The sequence below is a fragment of the Schistocerca serialis genome, chromosome 1, assembly GCF_023864345.2.
Source record: "Schistocerca serialis cubense isolate TAMUIC-IGC-003099 chromosome 1, iqSchSeri2.2, whole genome shotgun sequence".
Lineage (NCBI taxonomy): Eukaryota > Metazoa > Arthropoda > Insecta > Orthoptera > Acrididae > Schistocerca > Schistocerca serialis.
The window spans coordinates 678,974,618-678,999,326 of NC_064638.1; the positions used below are offsets into that span (position 1 = coordinate 678,974,618).

Genomic DNA, 24,709 nt, shown 5'->3' on the forward strand with positions numbered 1-24,709 from the left:
AAATTTTATGATTTATTTATTTAAAAATTCATCTAGACTGTAAAAAGCTTTTTCCAGCAGAAATATTTTAGTGCTTTCTCAAACTTAGTCTTGTTATGAATCTCTGTCTTTATTTCAGGAGGAAGAGCATTGAAGAGTTTTGTTCCAGTATAGTGGACACCCTTTTGCGCCCAGCTCAAATTTCTATGCTTGCTGTGTATGTCATTCTTCCTCTGTGTGTTATGCTCATGATAAATACTGTTTGGTTGAAATGGGTCAGGGATTTTCTCTGCCTCGTGATGACTGGGTGTTGTGTGTCTTTCATCATCATCATCATCATCATCATCATCATCATCATCATCATTTACTTGCAAGTTGCCGAAGTGTCGTCAACTAAAAAGGACTTGCAATACGGCGACCGAACTTCCCCGCATGGGGTCTCCCGGCCAACAATGCCATACGATCATTTCATTTCATCTGTATACTTTTACAGACTAAACACGTGAGAGAAAAAATATATTGGCATGTAGTTGTGTATATTTTAAGTTTTCGAAAGCTATTTCTACATGAGTCTCTTGGGTGCAATCACTTTTAACTATTAAAGCTCGCTTCTGAGTAATGGACACTTTCCTTGCTAATGGCTGGTTGCCCCAAAAAATTATGCCATATTCAATGAGTGGGTAAAGATAGCCATAGTATGCCACTTTTGCAGTGTTAGGTTCAACACATGTAGTGACAACCCTTAAAGCATATGTAACAGAGCTAATCCTCTTACGGAGATCTACAACATGCGAAGACCAGTACATTTTCTTGTCAATGTGCACTCCAATTTTGTTGTTTCCATTCTTTCTATTGGCTGCTTACCACATGTTACACTTATCTCTCTCTCTCTTTTTCTGTTTTTGTGCAGAACTGAATAAAGCTGGTCTTACTGGAATTTAATGAGAGACCATTCACCTTGAACCAATTAACCACATCTGAGGGCATGTGATTAATAGATTCCTCAAAATTACTATCTGTTCTACTACTCATAAAAATTATGGTATCATCAGCCAATAATGTAAATTTACACGACAGGCTTGTACATGATGGTAGATCATTTATAAAAATCAAGAATAATAGTGGCCCAAGAATTGAGTCCCGAGGCACTCCACATGTAATGGAACTCCATTCAGAATGTGGGGAAACATCACATACTCCATCTGAGCTATTCAAGACAACTTTTTGTTTTCTGTCTTGGAGATACGGCTGTAGCTAATTGCCTGCAACATCACTTGTTCCTACTAATTTTGCTTTTTGCAAGAGAATGTGGTGATCAACGCAGTCAAACGCATTAGACAAATGTTAGCATTTTCTCATTAAGGGGGTCTAGGACTTCATTTGCAAGTGCACAGGTTGCGTCTTCTGTTGAACGGCCCTTTTGAAAGCCAAATTGGCTCTTGCTGAGAACTTCATTCTTCATGAGGTGATTAGTCATTCTTACATCTTTTAGGTTTTCTAGAATTTTAGAGAAAGCTGTCAGCAAGGAGAGAGATCAATAGTTAATTCAGTTTTATCGCCCTTTTTGTACAGGGGCTTCACAATGGCATACTTAAGTCTACTGGGAACAACAGCTTTCTGAAGGGAAGCATTGAAAATATGACAGACAGTGTCCCTTATCCACACATAAGAATGTTTCAGTAAATTACTAGAAATATTATCGACCCCTGCAGAGTTCTTACTTTTTAGAGACATGAGGATTTTTTGAATTTCATCTACAGTGATAGTATTAAGGTGCATTTCTGGAATTGTGTTTGAATATCCAGCTTGACAAAGAGTTACAGTTTCATCAACATTGGGCTTGCAACCAATCTGTGAGTTACTGACAAGATGTGTTTATTAAAAATACTTGTTCCATTCAGTTAATATGGCTCGCCACACTGCTTTCATTGGTCTGAAGAAGTTACATCCAGCAGCTGTAGGAGGTGGGTGCTGTTAGGGGAAAGGAGATTGAATGAAATATTGTTCCGCTCACTCTCTTTGGTAATGCATAAAGACACGTGACTGAATAAGGTGTCCCCAGTCACGATTGTTGGCCCATTTTGCTTCTGCAAATAGGGGAAAGCAGTTGTAAAGAACCAGTCTTCAAGTATCGGTAGATCAAACGATCCACCCTTATTCGTATTAAAATGGATTCCTTGTGGGCTGCTTTCTTGCCACATGTCCCACAAATACTGAGATCTATAAAGGACGTCAGGGGGAAGCAGTTTACCATTGGCTCTTGCTGCCATAACTAGTGAAGCACTAGATTCCGATGAATCCATCACTTGTTCAGCATGTTTACTCGCTCATTTTGTGAATATCTGCTGCTTGCCTCCATCATCTGACGTGTTAGTTTCGTCATAGTTGATTATATTGCTTGGCAGGAGATTTTCCAGCATTGGATTTACATTGGAGAAATACATTTTAACTGTTGCTTTGTTCACTCCTGCACAAGCTCTTTTAATATTTTCACATAGGTGAATGTGCCTTGAGGGAAAAATGTGTCCATTCTTCTCCTGTAAAATTGTTAGAAAATTTCTTCTCTTTTTGGCCAGCTTTATCTAATATCCAATTTAGTAAATGCTTCAACATTTCTTTTCTTTCATTTAGTATTGGTTGCCCCCCCCCCCCCCCCCCCCAATTTTATGTGCATTTCCTGCACTTTATTTTGTAGGGTTGATCTAGATATACCATACAGATCTCACACTTTTCTGTATGATAATTTGCCATGAAGAACAGCTATAGTTGGCAGGCGGAGAAGAAAATTAGCAGCAGTTCATTGCTATGCGCCAGGGAAGAGAAAATAAACAACACTGTCCGAAATCTCCTGTGTCCAAAATCGCTCTGTTTGACAATGCTCGTATTTTCATGAAATTAGTAACTAAAATCAAAATATGTAATTTTTATTAGAAAATTATTATTGAATATCTGTTATATAACATTTGAATTTAACAATAAAAGTAAAAAGAATACTAATTTGCATTTAGCAAGACTTGAACCTGTGATCTTGGGAATTTATACTTCATCAAATTACCTTCCATTGGTAAAGTACTCAGAAATCTTTATACATTTTTGTTTTGTTTTAGCTGCCTCATAGTACTTTAGGAAACTGGTGCCCAAGTAGTAACCTTTAAGTCCAGTAGGTGTGATTGGCTAAAATCAAAGAGGGCCAATCCATAAGATCTTGTTGAATTAATAATCTGATGTTTCTGCCAACCACCACATTCAGACAAGTTAGTCACACAAAGATAGCCTAAACTCAATAGCATGAAAATACCCCAAGTGTAACGTAGCAGTAGGTGATAACTTGAACCTACTCAGTATCAACTGGGAAAAATACACATTCATCATTGGCAGTAAAGAGAAACATTCTGGTAAAATAAAAACATTTATTTCAGATCTGGTGAATGCAGAACCATTGTGTTCAAAGTTGAAAGATGCTATAAACATAGGTGTGTAGAAATAAATTCCAAGTAAAGTAATAAGAGATGGCAAAGACCCAGCTTGGTTTACTATATAGTCCAGAGAATGTTTCAAAACAGAGACTACTAAAGTCGTGCTACAAAAAAGACTTAATAGTAAATCTTGCATCTGTAAGCAGGTCCAAGAATAAAACTTATAATAATTTTCACTGTCAGAATCTCATGAGGGATGTATCAGAAAAACCGAACAATTCCTAATAAAATTAGTGAAAGCATCCAAACCTTCCATTTAATCTATGATGGATCCATCTGTTGTTGAAACTGATGACAACAGACAGGAAGAAAATATATTACATTACTCACTTAAAAATGTATTCATGCCTGAGACTATTAAGTTACCAATGTTTGACCATCACATATTTATATTTTATATTGAGTATGGTGTGGAAACAGCTCCTTTCCTAGCTCATTTTTGTCAAAAGTGTCTGTGCAGCAAATAATCCTGCATGACTGTATAAGAGTGCAAGTCACACCTGTTCACAAAAATGTGAAAAGACTGGATGCACAAAATCACAGACCAATGTTGCTGACTTTGAACTAGAGCTCAGACATTATGGTATTCCTGGAGGAAAACTAGCTTATCTCAAAGTCTCATCATGGATTCAGGAGAAGCAATTTGCCTGAAAAACAGCTTGCTTCAATCATACTGCTTGTTCATCAATACCTTAACATCAATTTGCAGACAGTAGATGTAGGTGAACAGGTGGATTCTGTCTTCCTAGATTTGCAAAAGGTGTTCATTTTTATTTCTTTCAATGTTTGAATGGATAAGGAAAGAAAATGTCCCAGCCATGCTCTGTAAAGTGCCTTTCAGTGTATATTGCTGCAAGCTCTACTGCATACCGTGTGGTGTAGTGGTTAGCATCACTGTCTGGTGGGCTAGGGGTCACCAGTTCAAACCTTGGACACCAGCAATTATTTGTTATTTCATACTTGTCATTTCAGGAAGGCTCATGAAGTACCTTATGTTTGTATATCTGGAATATTCAATGATTGGAACGGGATGTAGGATGCTGTGATGTTGTGCTGAATTGCATCGGGCTCATGCAATGCTGGAGTTTTAGGGCAGCTTCTGCCTTGGACTGGCGCCATGTTGGTAGACCCATGCTGGCTGTTGTGCTGACTTGAGCACAGGATGCTGATGTCATTATTCATGGCTATGGATTGCTGATCTCCTCATGATGCAGCAAGTGTAAGACCAGCCCTAGAACAATCACATACACAAAATTTTACTATACTGTAACCAGAGAATCAAGTGTGAATAACATGATCGCCATCAATCCTATTGATAGAGTATTCTAAGCTAGTTGGACTGGAATACTTATGTCATCGAAGAGAGGCTCTGCTCTATGATGGCGTTCATAATGATCAAATCAGCTCTGCTCCTCTCGAGTTGTCAGCGTTTTTTGGTTCCACTACATTAGCTTAACAAATTTGCTACAGTGTCTTTACTGCTTAGTTGCGAGGTATAGTTGCATCCTACCTAGTGTCTCTTACGTAATGTTACAAAAGTAATGAATGCAGTTCAGTCTTATACTCTTGTAACCATTTTCTGCTGAACTAGCTCACAGTTGCACATAAGTGTTTTGATTTGCTGACTCCCTGATTGAGTAACGTGTTGGAACGTTTACACTTTCTGGCTGGTAGCTATTGACACTTGCGCATGATTGACTAATGCTGGCTGTTCAGGTTTAGAAAACTGTACTCTCCCTTTTTGTTACTAATTTTTTGCATAACATTTCCGTCCACTTTGTACCTGTATATATAGGTGTGGAATTAGATGATGTACATATTATTTTCGAAATATACATGGTAATCCCCATGGTTGCACTACTAGCAAGTGCAGCTTTAGTGCAGTAAGAGTCGGTAAACAGAAAATATTGAAGTTACTTGTAATATAAAATTATCTATGAATATCTACACCTAGATTAGGAGATAAACTTGTAAAATACAAAGCATTCTCTTTGTGGACTTATGAAAAAGACCAAGTATACACACATACAAAATTGTTAAGGCTTTCGTGGCCACTTGTTGACAGACTGCCTATTGGCTTCTGTCTCGGGTTCTTCGGCCGACGTTCATCTAATGATTTTTCTGACGTTTCGCCAGCACAAGTGGCTGGCATTGTCAAAGCTTCACCCTCCATTGCCGGTTGTGAACTGGAGGCGAGCTCGCAGCTGCAGACTATATGTACCTGGCGCGCCAACGTCCGAGGGCTTCTCCGCGGTCATTTCCGGTGCGGTTCTCCTCTTGCTCCCTGCGACGGTCGTTCGCTGCAGTACAGGCAGCCAGGATCCGTTTACCTTAAGGCTTTCCTCTTTCTTGTTGAAACTGTTCGCGTGTTTTTGGATTTCTACAGCTTCTCTGAACAAGCGCGTGTGATAGTGCTTCTCTACAGCGAGAACTTCCGTGTCGGCGAATTTTATTACGTGGTCGGTCTCATTCAGTGCATGCTCTGCCACGTCCGATTTCTCCACCTGCCCCAACCTGCAATGTCGCTTATGCTCTTTGATCCTGGTGTTAATTGATCGTCCAGTCATTCTGACATAAACTTTTCCGCATGTGCATGGTATACGGTATATTCCCGACATTGCAAGTGGGTCTCTTTTCTCCTTCGCCGATCTAAGACACTCTTTGATCTTCCTTGTCGGTTTGAAAATCGTCTTTACGCCGTGTTTGCGCAATATACGGCCGATTCTGTCCGTCACTCTGGGAATGTATGGCAGAAAGGCCGTACCCGACATTTCTTTTTCTGGTTCCTTACTTCGCCGAGTGTTTGGCTCTGTTACACTTCTAATGTAATTTGTGGAGTATCCATTGCTCCGCAGAACAGTTTCCAGGTGTTGCATTTCTCGTTTGAGGTGTTGAGGCTCACATATTCGTCCTGCTCTCGTTACGAGCGTACTAATCATGCCTCTTTTCTGGCTCGGGTGGTGGTTTGACAGATTGTGCAGGTATCAGTCCGTGTGTGTCGGTTTCCAATACACGCTGTGTCCCAGGTTTTTGCTGTCCCTTGTGACCAGCACATCTAGAAATGGCAGTTTCTTGTCCTTTTCTACTTCCATGGTAAATGTTATGTTGGCATGGAGGCTGTTCAAGTATCTCAGGAATTCACCGAGCTGTTCTTCACCATGCCTCCACACCACGAAAGTATCATTGACGTACCTGTACCAGACCTTAGGTTTGCAAGTCACTGAGTCCAGTGCCTGTGCTTCGAATTGTTCCATGAAGAAGTTGGCCACCACTGGACTGAGAGGACTACCCATGGCGACACCTTCCAGCTGTTCGTAGAAATCGCCATTCCACGTGAAATAGCTCGTGATGAGACATGCATGGAAGACATCAAAAAGCTGTCTGTACTGCAGCGAACGACCGTCGCAGGTAGCAAGAGGAGAACCGCACCGGAAATGACCGCGGAGAAGCCCTCGGACGTTGGCGCGCCAGGTACATATAGTCTGCGGCCGCGAGTTCGCCTCCAGTTCACCACCGGCAATAGAGGGTGAAGCTTTGGCAATGCCAGCCACTTGTGCTGGCGAAACGTCAGAAAAATCATTAGATGAACGTCGGCCGAAGAACCCGAGACAGAAGCCAATAGGCAGTTTGTATACACACATAGTTTGTTCAAACCTCATTATGCGATAGTAATAGTTGCTATTATCATTATATTGCTTAACATTTTGTTTGTTGTGTATTTATGAGCTTGACTTCATCTTTGATGGTTATTTTACTCACTAAATATACAAATTGCGAAATTATGTTTTTGTCAAGACAGTTTGTGTCACTTATTTTGATTAATTTTGTAATGTTCTCCATTTTTGTTGTTGATGTTTTAGGAACATTATGAAGCTTACCTGAAGCGTGTATATCCAACATGGAAGAATAAGAGTCCAAGTATCGCATCTGCTAGAAATAATCACACAGGGCATAGCCCAGTTTGTTTTGATCAGCACATTGAATCGTCATATGCTGAAAGCTTTACAACTCCATTCACAACCAATCGTAGAAATTCTGTTTCCTTCTCAGATAATCTAACATCATCTCCAAGATTAATGGATATTTCGTACTCACCAAGAAACTTTGACGATACTATGAGCCCTAATGGTTTTCCTAGCTATCAGCAACGCACTCTAGATAGAGAGGTCACTGGAGGTAAATCAAAGTTTCCAACAAATTTGTATGACAATGCTGCAATAAAAAAAGGATTGGAATATGATCATGGTCCTAACAATTATATCAGAGGAATGAAAACAGAGTTTAACAATACAGGCACATTACATGACAGCCCAAATATCATAAATGGATACTTGGGATTGACAGGGCAGTCAGCTGTTTCAAACTCAGACATTTACTTCAGTTCTGACACTCAGAAGTTCCCTTCCACATTTGAGAACAGAATGCAAAATTTGAATGATAGCAAGACAGAAATTCATGGTCCACGAGACAGACTTCAGTTCTTACATGAAAATAACATTATGGGCAATATGGAAAGATCTGTAAGTGTAGTGAATTCTGTGAAGGGAGATTTAAGTCCTGTGTACAAAAAAGAAAGTAAGGATCTGGCTGCTGGTATGGCAGCAGACATAGATTGGGAGCAGAATACCAGTCGTGATCTTCTCAATATGTCTCTTACAGATGATGGAAAGGTTTCAAATGGTCCACGGAAAGCAGAACAACTAATGAAACATCAGCAAAATTTACATGTACTTAAAATGCAGATGGAGGATGTAAAAACACCAGTGACAGAAGATAGTTATGCTGAGAACCATGATCACAGCAAAGATTTTCTTGAGGAGCATATTCAAACACATGTTAAAGGAGATTTGTCTTCAGATTATAACAAACAGAAAGAAATTGGAACTGTTTCTCCACATAAGACTTATGTCCAAGAAAGCCACGATGAAAAAGATGAACTGGATGGTATACACTCTGTAGATAATTCTACTGATGATATTTCTATTGAAATTGGTAGAAAAATCGAAAGAGCTCTGTCTTCTGAAAGAGAAACAGTAAAACCATCAGGTTCTCCAGAAAGACAGAGAAATCTTGACATAATAATGGAAGAAACCAACAATACTGAAGAGACTCATTCACAAACTAAGTCAATGCCAGAAAAAACTAATGACTTTTCTGTGAATGACACTGAATTGTTAAGTGGTGCCATACTGACAGAAGATGACGAGCTGCAGTATAGTTTGAGTAATGACACTGGACATAAAGAGATCAATGAGCAGCAGATAATTTTAGAAGAGAAAGCTGTGCACAGGACTGCTTTGCCTGTACAAGGTGAACAAATAACATCTGACTTCAAGTCCCAAAGTAGAGACCTTTCAAGGGGAGACAACCACACAAATTTTGAAGGAAATGGCAGTGAAGTAAATCAGGGAACTTATGAGAGTAATATCCAAAATGTAAATGATAATTTGATGTATCTTCAGCAGCCACAGAATGTTTATGAAACTGCTCCAGCTTATACCGAGGACATCAGGCAAACTGTGTATGGTGATTATAATAATGGGATAGTAAATGCTCAGGATGGTGAACAATATTTGCAAGAGGCTCCTAATCCAGAAGTTCTTGCTGAAACATATGATGTGCCAGCTGCAAACTTTGACAGTGGGCTTCAACCAATACAAACTGGAGGTGGCGACATGAATGTATCTGGAGTTATATTTGACAATACCCAGGATCAAAATTATATTTATGATACTGTACAGAATGTACAAGACAATTATAATCCTGGTGGAGAATTAAATGAAAATTTTTATGTGGAGACCTATGAGTCATCAGATCCTAATTTTGGACAGCAGTTGCAGCCAAACAATGTTGTTCCTGATCAGAACTGGGAACCATATAATGAGATGGCATTTCAAGGTGACAGTGGTCAAGATGAAGTTCAGTCTACTTATCAGAACTTTGGAATACAACAAGATGTGGACACCCAGAACTTGCAGCCTGGAGAATTTATATATAGTCAGGAAGTCCCTGGCAATGACCCTCAGTTCTACACAAACAATTTAGAGCAACAGGGAGCATATAATCAACAACCAGGTGAGGACCAGTACTTCTATGGTGATGGTGTGCAGACTGGCAGTGTTCAAGAAGATGTAAGTGGCAATCAGCTTGATTATGTAACCAATGATGCTGTATTAGAACAACAAACATACCAACAACCTGATGAAGGGGATGGAGGTTGTAGTCCACAGCCTGATGATGAGCCTAACTGTGTAATGGACAAGGCTGATGATGGGGTTGCAATTTCTTCCAGTCAAGTATTTGACAAAAACCAACTTCCTGACATTCAAATACAGCAAAAGTCATCAGAACAGAACACTGAAAACTTGCATGCAGTGGCAAGTGAATCATGTGAGGGATCTAGCAATAATTCTGAAATGCAGAGAGAAATGTTAGAAAAACAAAATGCTTGCAATAGTGAAGCTGTTCCCAATACTGTGCGAGACTCAACAAATTTATCTGACAATCTGGAGACAGAAAACACAAGAATCAAGGGAGAATTTTGTCAAGATCCTAATGGTATGGAAACAGTACTGGCACCTAGTGAAACTACTGACAATAAGAGTGATGGTGGGACAGGCATTGAACAGTCTCCCAGTACAACAGAGATTGCAGCAAAAAAGGCAAGTAACGATGTGCAGGGTGATGGGAGATGCATTGACTTACTTAACACTATATCAGAAGACGTGAAAGATGAAACAGCTCATACAAACGGCAGCAATTCATTTAAAGATGCTCCAAGAAATGATCAGCACAAAGATATCATAAGTGGACATCAAGAGGTTGTGGAAAGCAATATTATTACTAAATCAGATGAGAAAGTGTCAAACAGTGGGGACAAGAGAGAGGAGATGAACACTTATTCAAACAAAGAGCCATCTGATTTAGAATCCGCAAAGTCAGTAATATCAGGGGAAGAGGAATTTACCGAGTCATTTGATGGAGGGAAATATCATGAACCAACTGTGGGTTATGAACGTGGTATCCCTGGCTACAATAATGCTGCTGACAGTAGCACAACTGAAGACTCATCAGAACGCTGGACAACAATGCCGAAGAAGACAAGGCAACAGATGACTCTCAAGGTATTGCTAGTGACACTGACTATGAATGAGTTGTAATAATGTATAGATATTATAAAGCCATTATTAATGCAATTTTAAACACAGTTTGCTATATTTTTTATACATAAAAAAGATTTAAAATAAAATGTGGCAGAAAGTAGCAACATATCAGAGTGTCGAGTTAAAATTCTAAATTTTTTTAATGCTTACAAATGGATGGTGGTAAATTAATGTACTATGTCTTATTTTGTTTACTGTTTGCCTTGAAAACTTGAAATGAGTGAAAACAATGGTCTGCATATTTGATTTTCTTGCTTTCTTTTTTAACTGTGTATAAGAATTGTACAAACTTATGGGAAGTAAGTAGCAACATTCATTTTCTGTGGAATTATTTGGTTTTTATCAGAAATAACTTGTTCATTATGGGAAATTCATTTTGCAAAAGCTGCAGCTCCTCCAGCAATGTATCAACATCTGTGAAAATGCAACACACATAAGGAATTGTTTAAATGAATTCAGACTTACAAGATATATACAACAGGGTAACACCAGCCAGTGATTACATTTTCAGAGAGATAGCATGCAGTTAGACCTAACTGCACTCTCTTCTGAATGAAAGGAAAGACCAATTTTACACCAAACAGTCCGTGAAGAAACATAAATTTAAATGTAAATGTGAAAGCAAGTGGCAGTATGTCTTGTTACAAATAACATAATATAAGTGTGCAAGTGATTTTAAATGATGAATACTGATGGTCATTCTGGAAATGGGTTTATCATACTACTAGATTGTACTCATAGTAAACAGGCTGCTGTAATAATGAGGCATGTTAAAATTAGTGGATGAAAGAGGGCCATACAAAGTGACGATCGGCCCTTGAAATGTGACCACTATGTGGGATGACTGCTATCCTGTTCACGTGATTGTAATGGATTATACAGCTTCATCCACAGTGTTGACTCTTTGGTGGAATGCTGAGACAGATCTGAGTTGAATCAGACATAGCCTATAATGCACTGAACTGATTTGCATGCTGCTGCATAGGCTTCCATTATCCAAAAATCACGAATGTTTCAGACTGCAATGGGCATGGGCAATGGGCATGGGCATGCTTTATGACAAAATGTACAGTTTTCAGTCTTATCTCACATAACCTGCACTACACCCCTGAGAAAGAACAGTATTACACCAAGTATAGCCTATGAAGTACCATAAAACTAAATTTAAATGTGGAAGCACATGGCTGTGTGCCTAGTTGCAAATAGCAAAGTATCAGCATGTAAGTGACTTGAAACAACAAAAACTTGTGGTCATTCTGGAAAAGGGTTTACCAAACTATGACATTTGATAGGCATGCTGCTGTAATAATGAGGCATGTTAAAACCTTTGTCAAGAGACCTCAGATGTTCCAGACTGCAATGGACATGTAAACAATGTTGCTGGCATGCTGAGTGACAAAAATGTACAGTTTTCAGACTAGTTCCACTTTAACCTGCAGGCCACTCAAAGCCACAAGTTTAAGATGCTATTTTGTAGCCAGATTCTGGAAGACTGCATTTTTCAGTAACATAGCTGACAAACATTAAATATAATAGTTTAAAGCACCATTTGACACTAAATTAAATCTTAGCTCTTACCAACTGAAGGCAGCCTGAAACAAACACTGTGCCATGTATGTTTGGGATTGCAAAATAGTACCCCTTTCTCACAAGCCATGTTTCAGGAGTACAGTGCATGGTAACATGTGCATAAGAATGTACAAATCTTCTCAAATAATGGCAGGTAACACAGCTCCCCTGGCTTTCACTTTCAACTGACAGTTCACTGGTAGGCAACTTGCACTTCTACCCCAAAGCCCAGTCAAGCCCATAGTTTATTTATGGGAGGAAGGGTGTATCAGAACAATAAAACTCGCAAGAATGTTGATAGGCACACAGAATCATTGCACTCATTTTCTAGGACATTTACAAGTTAACAGTACTTATTGCTTATAATAAAAATAGTACGAAATTATCTACTAAATATATACCATAAACGACGTCATCAAAACTTTCATGTGGAATTCATTGCTTTTTCCAAGGTTCAGAAATGAGTAGTATATTCTGATATTTTTAGAAGAAGCACTGTTAGGTGTTATTTTGTTTACATATTATTTGCAATGAATACTTTGTGCCTAAGTGAAGAGTTACCTCAAAAAAGTCTCCTGTAGGACACCACTAAATAAAAATACATAAAATTTGTAAACTTACTGATTTTCATGCACAAAATTACCTTTAATGTTGCGACACAAAATGTGTAAACTTAGTGATTTTTGTGAATCCATATTATTAATTTTCTAGTTTCAACTCTTATTGTCCATTTTGGATATTGTTGACAAGTTAAATTGTCCGCTCCTCTAGTCTCCAGCGTGCTATTGATGAATTTATGCATGGCCTCTGCATGTTCCTTGAGCGCTATTGATAAGTTAACTTGGACATCCCTGCATTTCCCCAAGCACTAATAACGGGTATAGTTGCACCAGCATTCAGGTCCCTGCATGTTGTTGATGAGTTTAAGTGTGCAGCAGATTTTTTGCCCCAAGTCTCAGTAGGTTTCAACGGTTATGGCTGCTGAGCTGTGTGCAGCTATTTTGTATGTTGGCATCTCTTTTTGCTGCATTCTACTTTACTTTATGTCTTTCTGTTTATGAGGACTGGCATCATAATGTTTTTTTTTTATCAGTTATTCTCTTGAGGAAGAGATCATGGAGATACCGTGAGGACTAATTATTCATTGTCAATGTAAGTGAAACTCGCCCAGAGGTTCTAAAAGTAACTGTCTTAAGTCATCTATGTCAGCAGGTGTAACATTACAATCTTATGCTTCAACAAGAGATATAATCGATAGTTCATCCAAATCTGAAGAATCTGAAAGTGATAGTGAAACACTTAGAAGCAAGCACAGTTTAGTAACAAATTTGATTGGAAATAATATGATTGTCTTCACTTAATCACACATTTGATGATTCCCTTTTGGGGCTCAACTGTCAGCCTCATAATAGGTTTGACAAAGATACTGTGCTGATAGATATATTGACTGGAAGTTTGAAGTGCTGTGATGTCTATTTCATTTCAGAAGCATGCATAAGTAAAAATACAGCATGCACTGTATCAGATAGAAAAAAATGATCATTTATTTATGATATTAAACATTTCATATATCAACATAAAATATTTTTAAGTTTCTCTTAATGGGACATCCTTAGATGATGAGAAAATGATCATACACCTTGATTTCCATTGCCCTGAAGATTGTATTGGAAAAGTGCACACAATACCTGCTGTTTTCATGCATTTCCGTAAACTTTTTAGGTGCATGCACATCTTTTCCATTGTTGCTGTCTATGAACAAAATGTTGTTTCAGAAAATACACAGGGAAGGCTGAACATTTTGGATTATGTACACCTCATTTCAAAAGTTACATTAAATTGATGGAATATTACTAACTGAGTGACAGAACTTTTTCCATTCTAAATGGACAAGAAATAATAATAAGTTTAAGAAACACATTGCCAACACTTTTAACGGAATGAGAACTTTTCCATTGATGTACTAGATACGTAGTGTGCTGTTATAGATAGGCAACCTGTCACCCTCAGTGATGAAGCTCTCAATTAATCTATTAAAAAATCAATCGTGAAACTACCAAATAAATCTCATGATATAATAAAAGTGAAGTTCAAAAGTTTTTAATGGGGTTACAACAAATCCCAATACTCAAATACTGTTACAGATGATCAGTATATGTTGTTCACCATAACAAAGCAATAGGATACTTTTGACTACAAAATTATCGTAAAGGAAAATGGTATCATTGGTGACTTTCATCCCTCACACTCAACAAAACAGTACAATCTAAACCTGAACAGAAAGTAACTGACAGTGTATGATCCAAAAATATCTGCTTAACTAAAATAAAATTTGTTTCTTAAAAGACATCATAGTTGCCGTTGACTGTATAAAATATTTATTGTTACTATTGCAATTTCGACCTTATGGCCATTTTTAAGTAACACTGCAAAGTTACATTCTGTGATAATATAAAACTAACTGGCATGAGTACATGTTTTATACTGACAGAATGTAACTTTGCAGTGTTACTAGAAAATGGCCGTAAGGCCGAAATTGCAATAGTAACAATAAATATTTTATACAGTCAATGGCGACTATGATGTCTTTTAATAAATACTATATGACTGTGAATCCCAACCATGAGAAGTTCATTAAAATTTGTTTATTTCTTTACTTAGTAAATTGATGAATGCATGCAGTACAGTAGGTATCATCAACATGAGATGTTAACGAACACTGAATTACTGTTGTGTTCAGAAATCAACACACTATCGGAGTGGGTTACCAAAATCAGATCAGGAACTATTGAAGTATCTTTACGTCTCTGAGTATTTCGTTTGTTCATAGGCAACACACAAAATCAGGAACTAATTTTTACACCTACAGTAAAGGTCCTCTCGGCAGTGACAAATTTTAAAGTGACTGAAGGAGACTTCGCAGAAAGCAATTCAGAAATATTCAGCACAGGGTGAGACAGGCTGCTCAGGCAGGCCCACCATACATAAAAGCTTGACACGGGCTGTTTAGGGCAGGTAAATGCATTAGGCAATAACTGGACCATAAGATCTCGGATTTCCAGTTACATCAAGTGATTAAAATTACGTAGGCTTTCGGCCAAGCACTCATTAGCCATTACCAAGTGGTACAACTACCAGTGGGCTGCTGGTATGCCCGTTATGTATACAAGCTGCTGGTTGTGATGTCACTGGTGCTCATTGCTGTGTATGGGCAGACATTGACTAGGCGTTTGATGTCCCTGCTTCAGCCGAGTAATCACTGGATCCCTCACCATGCTCGCTGAGCTGCAGGCCACCATCTCTATTAAGGATGTTATCAGTGATTTTTATTTCAATGGCTTCCATAATTACACAGTCTGAGAAATCTGTAGTATGAGCCACAACAGAGGTTTAGTCAAATTTGACAAGATGACAGTTTTCTAAAGCATGCTTAGTTAAAGCAGGTTTCTCAGGATAGTGTAGGCAATAAAACCACTCATGCTCCTTCCCATGTTGTTCTATACCGTGTACTGTTTGTCTGTCATAAGAGTGGCCACACTTGCAAGGTATCTTGCACCAATGTTTGTAAAATAGTGTGCTTCTGTGCTGGGAAATGATGGCTGATGATGGGTAAGTACACACTGTTGTGAGTGGGTTTTCTGTGGACCTGTGGCCAAGGCATCCACTTTGTTTGCAGTGGATGAGGACACTGAGGAAGGGCAATGCATTGTCATTTTCTACCTCCATGGAAGTTACTGTTAATGTTGTTGAGATGTTCCTAGAATTCATCAAGTTTCTCACGTCCATGTAGCCAAATGACGAATGTGTCATCAACGTATCAAAAGAAACAGCTAGGCATTAATGGCGCTGTGTCTAAGGCAATATCCTCAAAATTCTCCATGACGAGGTTTGCAACAGCTAGAGCTAACAAGCTTCCCATAACAAGTCCATCTGGCCGATCATAATACTGGACATTGTAAAGAAAGTAAGATGATGTAAAAGAACTGGGATACTAGGTCAAAAGAGTCTTTGATAGTCACATTTGTAAACAGCACCACCACATCAAAAGTGACACCCCCCCTAAACTGCGTTAAATTGACTGAGCTTTTACTATGACATTCACCAGTGGAGCAAGGAGAGTGCCCAAGTACTTCAGCAGCTTGTATGCTGGTGAACCAGTGGTGGGCATGGTGGGAAGAATGACATCCCAGTCTTGTGGATCTTTGGTAAATAATGAGAAGTGGTTTAGGTTTCTTGACAAAACTGCCTTCCACTGATGAGTGCTTGAGAAACTCAAATGCTTTTTTATTATCGCCAATGTTGGGTCACGTGGAAGCTTTCAGTAAGTATATTTGTCCAGTAGCAAACAGGTCTTCATATTGTAGTCTGCGTATTCCATAAGCACGGCTGCATTGCCCATGCTAGCAGGAAGGACCACAACCCTTTCATTATCAAGTACTGCACACAGGTCATTGTGCTCAGCCTTGGTCATTATGGGTGCTGGTTGCTTTGCTTTAGTGAGAGTACAGCTCATTTCACACTGTGTTTATCTGCTGCCTCACCTGGTACCTTGTGAACTGCCTGTTCTGCACCACTTATTATTTTACAGATAGGGCTGTCCCACAGCAAAGGTCTGAAGTTGAGTCCTTTCTTAAGCGCCAACATTGCTTCCATGCCTATATCTCTCACCCTCAATATCAGTGATCCAACACTGTATTGTCATTGTGAAAGATGACTGAACTTTTCTCCTTCTCTGTAATTCATTTCTGTGATGAAATTTGTTGGGAAACTGTAGCTACGAGAAAGCATTGTTCTTCCGTGATGTCCTCGTCCACTGCAAACAAAATGGATGCCTTCATCACAGCATCTACAGAAAATATACTTACACCAATATGTACTCGCATGCCATCAGACATTATCACCTGGCACACAAGTGTACTGTGTTACAAACATTGGTGCATTGTGCTGCAAGAATGATATCAGACACTGATAACTTGCCCTATGAGCTGAGCCATTAATGCAAGATCTTCAGGATCAATAGCTACAATGTTTGTGAAATAAATGAAATGATTTCAGGCAAGAATCGCCATAAAATAATCTATGAGAAGTAGGAAAAGCAACTTGCTTTCTTACCCTTCTGTGGCTCTATATCAGGCAAGATAAGCCACCTGCTGAAAAGACATATGATCAAATCGATCTTCAGGCCTCTGACAATTATTGAAACCAGTTAGAGATGCAGCAAGTCTCAGAACTCCTGAGATCTACAGGATATCTTGCGAGTGTGTCCAGTCTTACATTGGACAAACAGTATGCACTGTTGAGCAACACAAGAACGAACATGAGAGATTTTATCGCCTATGCTACCCCAAGAAATCTGCTTTAACTGAGCATGCTTTAGAGTATGGTCACCACACAAAATCTGACAAAACCTCTGTTGTGGATTGCACTAACAGCTTCTGGGACTGTGTTATTAAAGAAGCCATTGAAATGAAATTCACCTGTAAACCCATAATAAAGATTGGCCTGCAGCTCACCACAACGTGGGTTCCAGCATTCATGTGTTTGGAGCTGGTACATTGAATACTGAGGCAACACATGCCCATATTTGGAGTTGATGTGAGCACTAGTGACACCATAGCTGGCAGCTGGTGTGCATAAAGGCAAACCAGCATTCTACTGACAGTGATACCACTTGATAATGGCCAAGGAGTGCTTGGCTGAAAGCTCGTTTAATTTTAATCACTTGGAAACCCAAAAACTTTCTATTCAGTGTCACCTGCTGCAAGACTTCACATTCTTACATTAGGCAATAACGATGCAGCGCTCACCTCATCATATAGCAAGAACGTCTGCAGCAAAAAAAAAGAATTAATAAATACCCCCAAAAGCGTAGAATCTTGTGCTTTGTGTACTACTTCCTAATGCAATGCTGCATTAATATCTACAAATATAGTTTTACTCAAACTCACTATATGTTGTGTGGCAGAGGGTATGTGGTATATCAGAATTATTCACCCCCTTCTCCCCACTCCCTTGCCCACCTCCTCCCTCTCCCTGTCCATTTCCTACATCAGGACTGTCGGTACTAATCAGTATGCACTGAAAAATATAAGTTTGAAGAAGTAATACAGGGTGCCCTGATTAATCATGTAATAATTTAAGATGTAATAGCTTGAGAAGTAATTGAGATATTTATTGATGGTATTTTCCTACAAGTATTGTAACTCAAAATGTTTTTTACACATCCTAATTCACCTCAATATGTGCACCATGAGTGATGCGACAGACGTCTAATCTGTATTCCATTTCTGTTCAAGTGTTTTGAAATATTGTAACTGTAACATTTGCGATAGCAGCACAAATGTAATGCCACAGCTCTGATAGATTACAAACTGGTGTCTGGTACACTTGATTCTTGTTGAACCCCCTCAGAAAAAAATCAAGTGGCTTAATTTATGGGCTTCTAGGCAGCCAAGCAATTGATGGACTACCTCTCCCAATCTAATGATTGGATGAAGTGACTTTAGCTCCATAAGAGAAAGCAAAAAGAACAGCTTCTGCTGTGGAGTCCCCATGGCTGTTGACTTGTGTTTAGATGAATAAAGGAGTACACACGTGCTCAAATAGCATTTTCCACAAGCAAGCACAGAAAACATTTTGATTTACCACATGTGTGGAATCAAACCATCACAATAAATCTCAGATACATCTCAAGTTATTACATTTTATGTTATTACATGTTTAACCTAGACGCTCTGTATGTTTCTTGACTCGTATTGGAACATGAGCGATCGGAATTTTGAGAGTGAGGCTCTCTGTGATGCACATTGCCTTTCTGGTAGCATCTTTTACTGAGCTTTGTTGACACTTTCAAACTGCCTAACCTGTGACAAACTGTGCAGCTCTTCTTTAAATGTTTTTATTTCTTCCATTAAGTCAACTTAATAAGGGTGCCTTCTTCTTAGGTCTTCAAGCATCAGGTTGATTAGCAGCTGCTTCCATGCATTTCTGTCTTCACCCTTCCTCTTCAGAATGATATAGATGGTGCACCCAGTATCCTCCATAATCGAGTTGATGTATTTTAGTCGCAGTTCGCCTTTTGCGCTCCTTGCTTCTACTGTCCCTTCAGTCTTATTTTTAATAATGATACCATAATGTCTCAGCAGATGGCCAGCCCTGTGTTCCATCTGTGTTGGCGCACTTCTTCATTTGTTATTGTGTCTACCCAAGAACCCTTGAGCATTCTGTGGTAACACTATGTCTCAAAGGCTGTTATTTTCTGTTTTTCTGCTTCTCCAAGTGTCCATTTTTTATTTCCATACAGCAGCACACTCTAACAAACAAATGAGGTCTTTCCTGTTATGTTTGCCTATGCAGCTGGATGTGACAAGGTTTCTTCTCATGTTAAACACAGCTTCTGTGCGGTAGATTTGCCTTACAATATCTTTCCTTGATTTCCATCGGATGTAATAATGGATTTGACCATCTCCAACCTCTCATTGTTAAGTGAGCATTGGGCAATGGTGCTTTGTCTGATCACCACTAAGTTTCTCATTTTACCTTTATTAATTTTCGTGTTACTTGTATAAGAAGAGCTGAGGATGGTTCCCATTTTGTCCAGAATCACTTGTAATTGTTCCGGATCTTCACTTAACACTGCGATATCATCAGAAAATCTGAAAATCTCTATTTTCTTAGTGTGAATTTTAATTCCTCTCATAGCTCGTAGTCTCTCCCTAACTTCATCTTTTGCCCTCTGAATGTATCCACTGAACAAGACAGTAAAAATGAGCAGCCGTGTCTTACACTCTGTGTAATTGTAGCTTCTTCTTTATGTTCTCCACATCTTATCACAGCTGCTTCTTCTCTATACAGGGTCTGCTGTACTCTTCTGTCCATATACTTTATGCAACTCACTCTCAGCATTTCAAAACTGGAGAGCTAACATCTCATACAAACAAGGATGCTATGTGATTGAATAAAACACGAATTTTGTGGGTGAATTTCAATTCCTAGGATTATTCTGATAAATAAATGAGTGGTAGCCAACTGTACTATGGCTAGAGTTATGCATTCATTCTCCCTTAAGTTGCTCCAAACATATACTCCTAGGTTCTTTATGGTTGTGACTCATTTCTGTTACTGATCATTGATCATGCCACACATTACATTACGTTTATTGGTGTTGTGGATCTTTACACCAAATTCAATTCATCTTCAAGTCTTCCAGCATTTTGTAATAATTTTCTAGTCGTATGACATTCCTGTTTACAGCCAAGCAAACAGCCACAAAGAACATAAATTTTTCTCTGCCATTCATTTACATAAACTGTGAAAAGTAACAGTCCTACCACACTGTTCCTTGAGGTGTCTTTTATGCTACTTGTGGTTATGATGTCACTCCATCAAGAATTGTATGTAGGGTTCTATTCATAGGAATGCCTTCCATCCAGGTATATGCCTGTTTCGCTATTCCATAAATATGAATTTTGTTTACTAGATAATGGTGCTTAATTGTACCCTAGGCTTTCTGGATATTGTGAAACATGTAATCAATTTTCTCTGCTAGTCAGGGGCTAGCCTAATCAAATTTTTAATGACACTTTTTGTTTCCCACTGGGACCCTCACAGTGTAAAAATTACGAGTGTTACATTGTCTACTACCCCCCCCCCTCCCCCCCATGAACCGTGGACCTTGCGACCTTGCCGTTGGTGGGGAGGCTTGCATGCCTCAGCAATACAGATGGCCTTACCGTAGGTGCAACCGCAACGGAGGGGTATCTGTTGAGAGGCCAGACAAACGCATGGTTCCTGAAGAGGGGCAGCAGCCTTTTCAGTAGTTACATGGGCAACAGTCTGGATGATTGACTTATCTGGCCCTGTAACACTAAACAAAACGGCCTTGCTGTGCTGGTACTGTGAATGGCTGAAAGCAAGGGGAAACTACAGCCGTAATTTTTCCCGAGGGCATGCAGCTTTACTGTATGATTAAATGATGATGGCGTCCTCTTGGGTAAAATATTCCGGAGGTAAAATAGTCCCCCATTCGGATCTCCGGGTAGGGACTACTCAAGAGGACGTCGTTATCAGGAGAAAGAAAACGCGTTCTATGGATTGGAGCGTGGAATGGTAGATCCCTCAATTGGGCAGGTAGGTTAGAAAATTTAAAAGTGGAAATGGATAGGTTAAAGTTAGATATAGTGGGAATTAAAGTTAGATACAGTGGGAATTAGCGAAATACGTTGGCAGGAGGAACAAGACTTCTGGTCATGTGACTACAGGATTATAAATACAAAATCAAATAGGGGTAATGGAGGAGTATGTTTAATAATGAATAAAAAATAGGAGTGCGGGTAAGCTACTACAAACAGCATAGTGAATGCATTATTGTGGCCAAGATAGACACGAAGCCCATGCCTACTACAGTAGTACAAGTTTATATGCCAACTAGTTCTGCAGATGATGAAGAAATTGATGAAATGTATGATGAGATAAAAGAAATTATTCAGGTAGTGAAGGGAGACGAAAATTTAATAGTCATGGGTGACTGGAATTCAAGAGTAGGAAAAGGGAGAGAAGGAAATATAGTAGGTGAATATGGATTGGGGGTAAGAAATGAAAGAGGAAGCCGCCTGATAGAATTTTGCACAGAGCGCAACTTAATCATAGCTAACACTTGGTTCAAGAATCATAAAAGAAGGTTGTATACATGGAAGAAGCCGGGAATACTGACAGGTTTCAGATAGATTATATAATGGTAAGACAGAGATTTAGGAACCAGGTTTTAAATTGTAAGACATTTCCAGGGGCAGATGTGGACTCTGACCACAATCTATTGGTTATGAACTGCAGATTAAAACTGAAGAAACTGCAAAAAGGTGGGAATTTAAGGAGATGGGACCTGGATAAACTGACTAAACCAGAGGTTGTAGAGAGTTTCAGGGAGAGCATAAGGGAACAATTGACAGGAATGGGGGAAAGAAATACAGTAGAAGAAGAATGGGTAGCTCTGAGGGATGAAGTAGTGAAGGCAGCAGAGGATCAAGTAGGTAAAAAGACAAGGGCTAGTAGAAATCCTTGGGTAACAGAAGATATATTGAATTTAATTGATGAAAGGAGAAAATATAAAAATGCAGTAAATGAAGCAGGCAAAAAGGAATACAAACGTCTCAAAAATGATATCGACAGGAAGTGCAAAATGGCTAAGCAGGGATGGCTAGAGGACAAATGTAAGGATGTAGAGGCTTATCTCACTAGGGGTAAGATAGATACTGCCTACAGGAAAATTAAAGAGACCTTTGAAGAAAAGACAACCACTTGTATGAATATCAAGAGCTCAGATGGAAACCCAGTTCTAAGCAAAGAAGGGAAAGCAGAAAGGTGGAAGGAGTATATAGAGGGTCTATACAAGGGTGATGTACTTGAGGACAATAATATGGAAATGGAAGAGAATATAGATGAAGATGAAATGGGAGATACAATACTGCGTGAAGAGTTTGACAGAGCACTGAAAGACCTGAGTCGAAACAAGGCCCCGGGAGTAGACAACATTCCATTAGAACTACTGACGGCCTTGGGAGAGCCAGTCCTGACAAAACTCTACCATCTGGTGAGCAAGGTGTATGAGACAGGCGAAATACCCTCAGACTTCAAGAAGAATATAATAATTACAATCCCAAAGAAAGCAGGTGTTGACAGATGTGAAAATTACCGAACTATCAGTTTAATAAGTCACAGCTGCAAAATACTGAAGTGAATTCTTTACAGACGAATGGAAAAACTAGTAGAAGCCGATCTCGGGAACGATCAATTTGGATTCCGTAGAAATGGTGGAACACGTGAGGCAATACTGACTTAACGACTTACCTTAGAATAAAGATTAAGGAAAGGCAAACCTACATTTCTAGCATTTTTAGACTTAGAGAAAGCTTTTGACAATGTTGACTGGAATACTCTCTTTCAAATTCTAAAGGTGGCAGGTGTAAAATACAGGGAGCGAAAGGCTATTTACAATTTGTACAGAAACCAGATGGCAGTTATAAGAGTCGAGGGGCATGGGAAGGGAGTGAGACAGGGTTGTAGCCTATCCCCGATGTTATTCAATCTGTATATTGAGCAAGCAGTGAAGGAAACCAAAGAAAAATTCGGAGTAGGTATTAAAATCCATGGAGAAGAAATAAAAACTTTGAGGTTCGCCGATGACATTGTAATTCTGTCAGAGACAGCAAATGACTTGGAAGAGCAGTTGAACGGAATGGACAGTGTCTTGAAAGGAGGATATAAGATGAACATCAACAAAAGCAAAATGAGGATAATGGAATGTAGTCGAATTAAGTCAGGTGATGCTGAGGGAATTAGATTAGGAAGTGAGACACTTAAAGTAGTAAGGGAGTTCTGCTATTTGGGGAGCAAAATAACTGATGATGGTCGAAGTAGAGAGGATATAAAATGTAGACTGGCAATGGCAAGGAAAGCGTTTCTGAAGAAGAGAAATTTGTTAACATCGAGTATAGCTTTAAGTGTCAGGAAGTCGTTTCTGAAAGTATTTGTATGGAGTGTAGCCATGTATGGAAGTGAAACATGGACGAAAAATAGCTTGAACAAGAAGACAATAGAAGCTTTCAAAATGTGGTGCTACAGAAGAATGCTGAAGATTAGATGGGTAGTTCACATAACTAATGAGGAGGTATTGAATAGAATTGGGGAGAACAGGAGTTTGTGGCACAACTTGACAAGAAGAAGGGTTCTGGTTGGTAGGACATGTTCTGAGGCATCAAGGGATCACAAATTTAGCATTGGAGGGCAGCGTGGAGGGTAAAAATCGTAGAGGGAGATCGAGAGGTGAATACACTAAGCAGATTCAAAAGGATGTAGGTAGCAGTAAGTACTGGGAGATGAAGCAGCTTGCACAGGATAGAGTAGCATGGACAGCTACATCAAACCAGTCTCAGAACTGAAGACCACAACAACAACAACAACAACATTGTCTAATATTAACACACAAGTATAAGCTTCTTAGTGATTTTTTTATACACTTTCTCCTGGTATCTGTAATTTTTTAATGTTTCAAAAAGTGTGCTAATTTGCCATGAATGCAACAGCTTTCTGTCATCCAAATAGGGGCCAATTGAATACATAACTTACTCACAACCAATTATAGAGATGTGGAATAAGTCAGTGAATATATTCATAAAATTAAAAGCCATAAAAATTGATTTTTGTAGTAGAGTAATGACTAATTAGCTTTAATAATAGTTTCGCGTATGCCATTATAATCAATGTGACAGCTATAAGTAGAGATATTGGGAAAATAAAGAATCTGATAGAAGGATGTTCATAATTTTGTATTTTGTAAAACATGGAATTAATGTTATTAAATAGCTTAGAAATATTTGATGGTAGGTCTCAAGCAGAGAGATAGATTGGTAATATAAACACAAAGGATGTAGAGGACATAAATTGTATGTCAAGTAATATGTTGAGCATGTCATGTAGGCAATTGAGCTCAAATATTTTCCCAGCAGGTCAGGTGTAGAAGGAAAG

The 24,709-nt window shown here is 38.9% G+C and overlaps 1 protein-coding gene across 1 annotated transcript in view; it reads left to right on the plus strand.

Annotated features, from left to right (window-relative positions):
- Positions 1-24,709, plus strand: part of LOC126480244 (dentin sialophosphoprotein-like) — a 90,993-nt gene that overhangs the window by 38,906 nt on the left and 27,378 nt on the right. Inside the window, exon 4 of the mRNA XM_050103849.1 lies at positions 7,316-10,579. Within this exon, the coding sequence (XP_049959806.1) occupies positions 7,316-10,579 (3,264 nt within the window). The remainder of the gene's footprint in view (positions 1-7,315; positions 10,580-24,709) is intronic.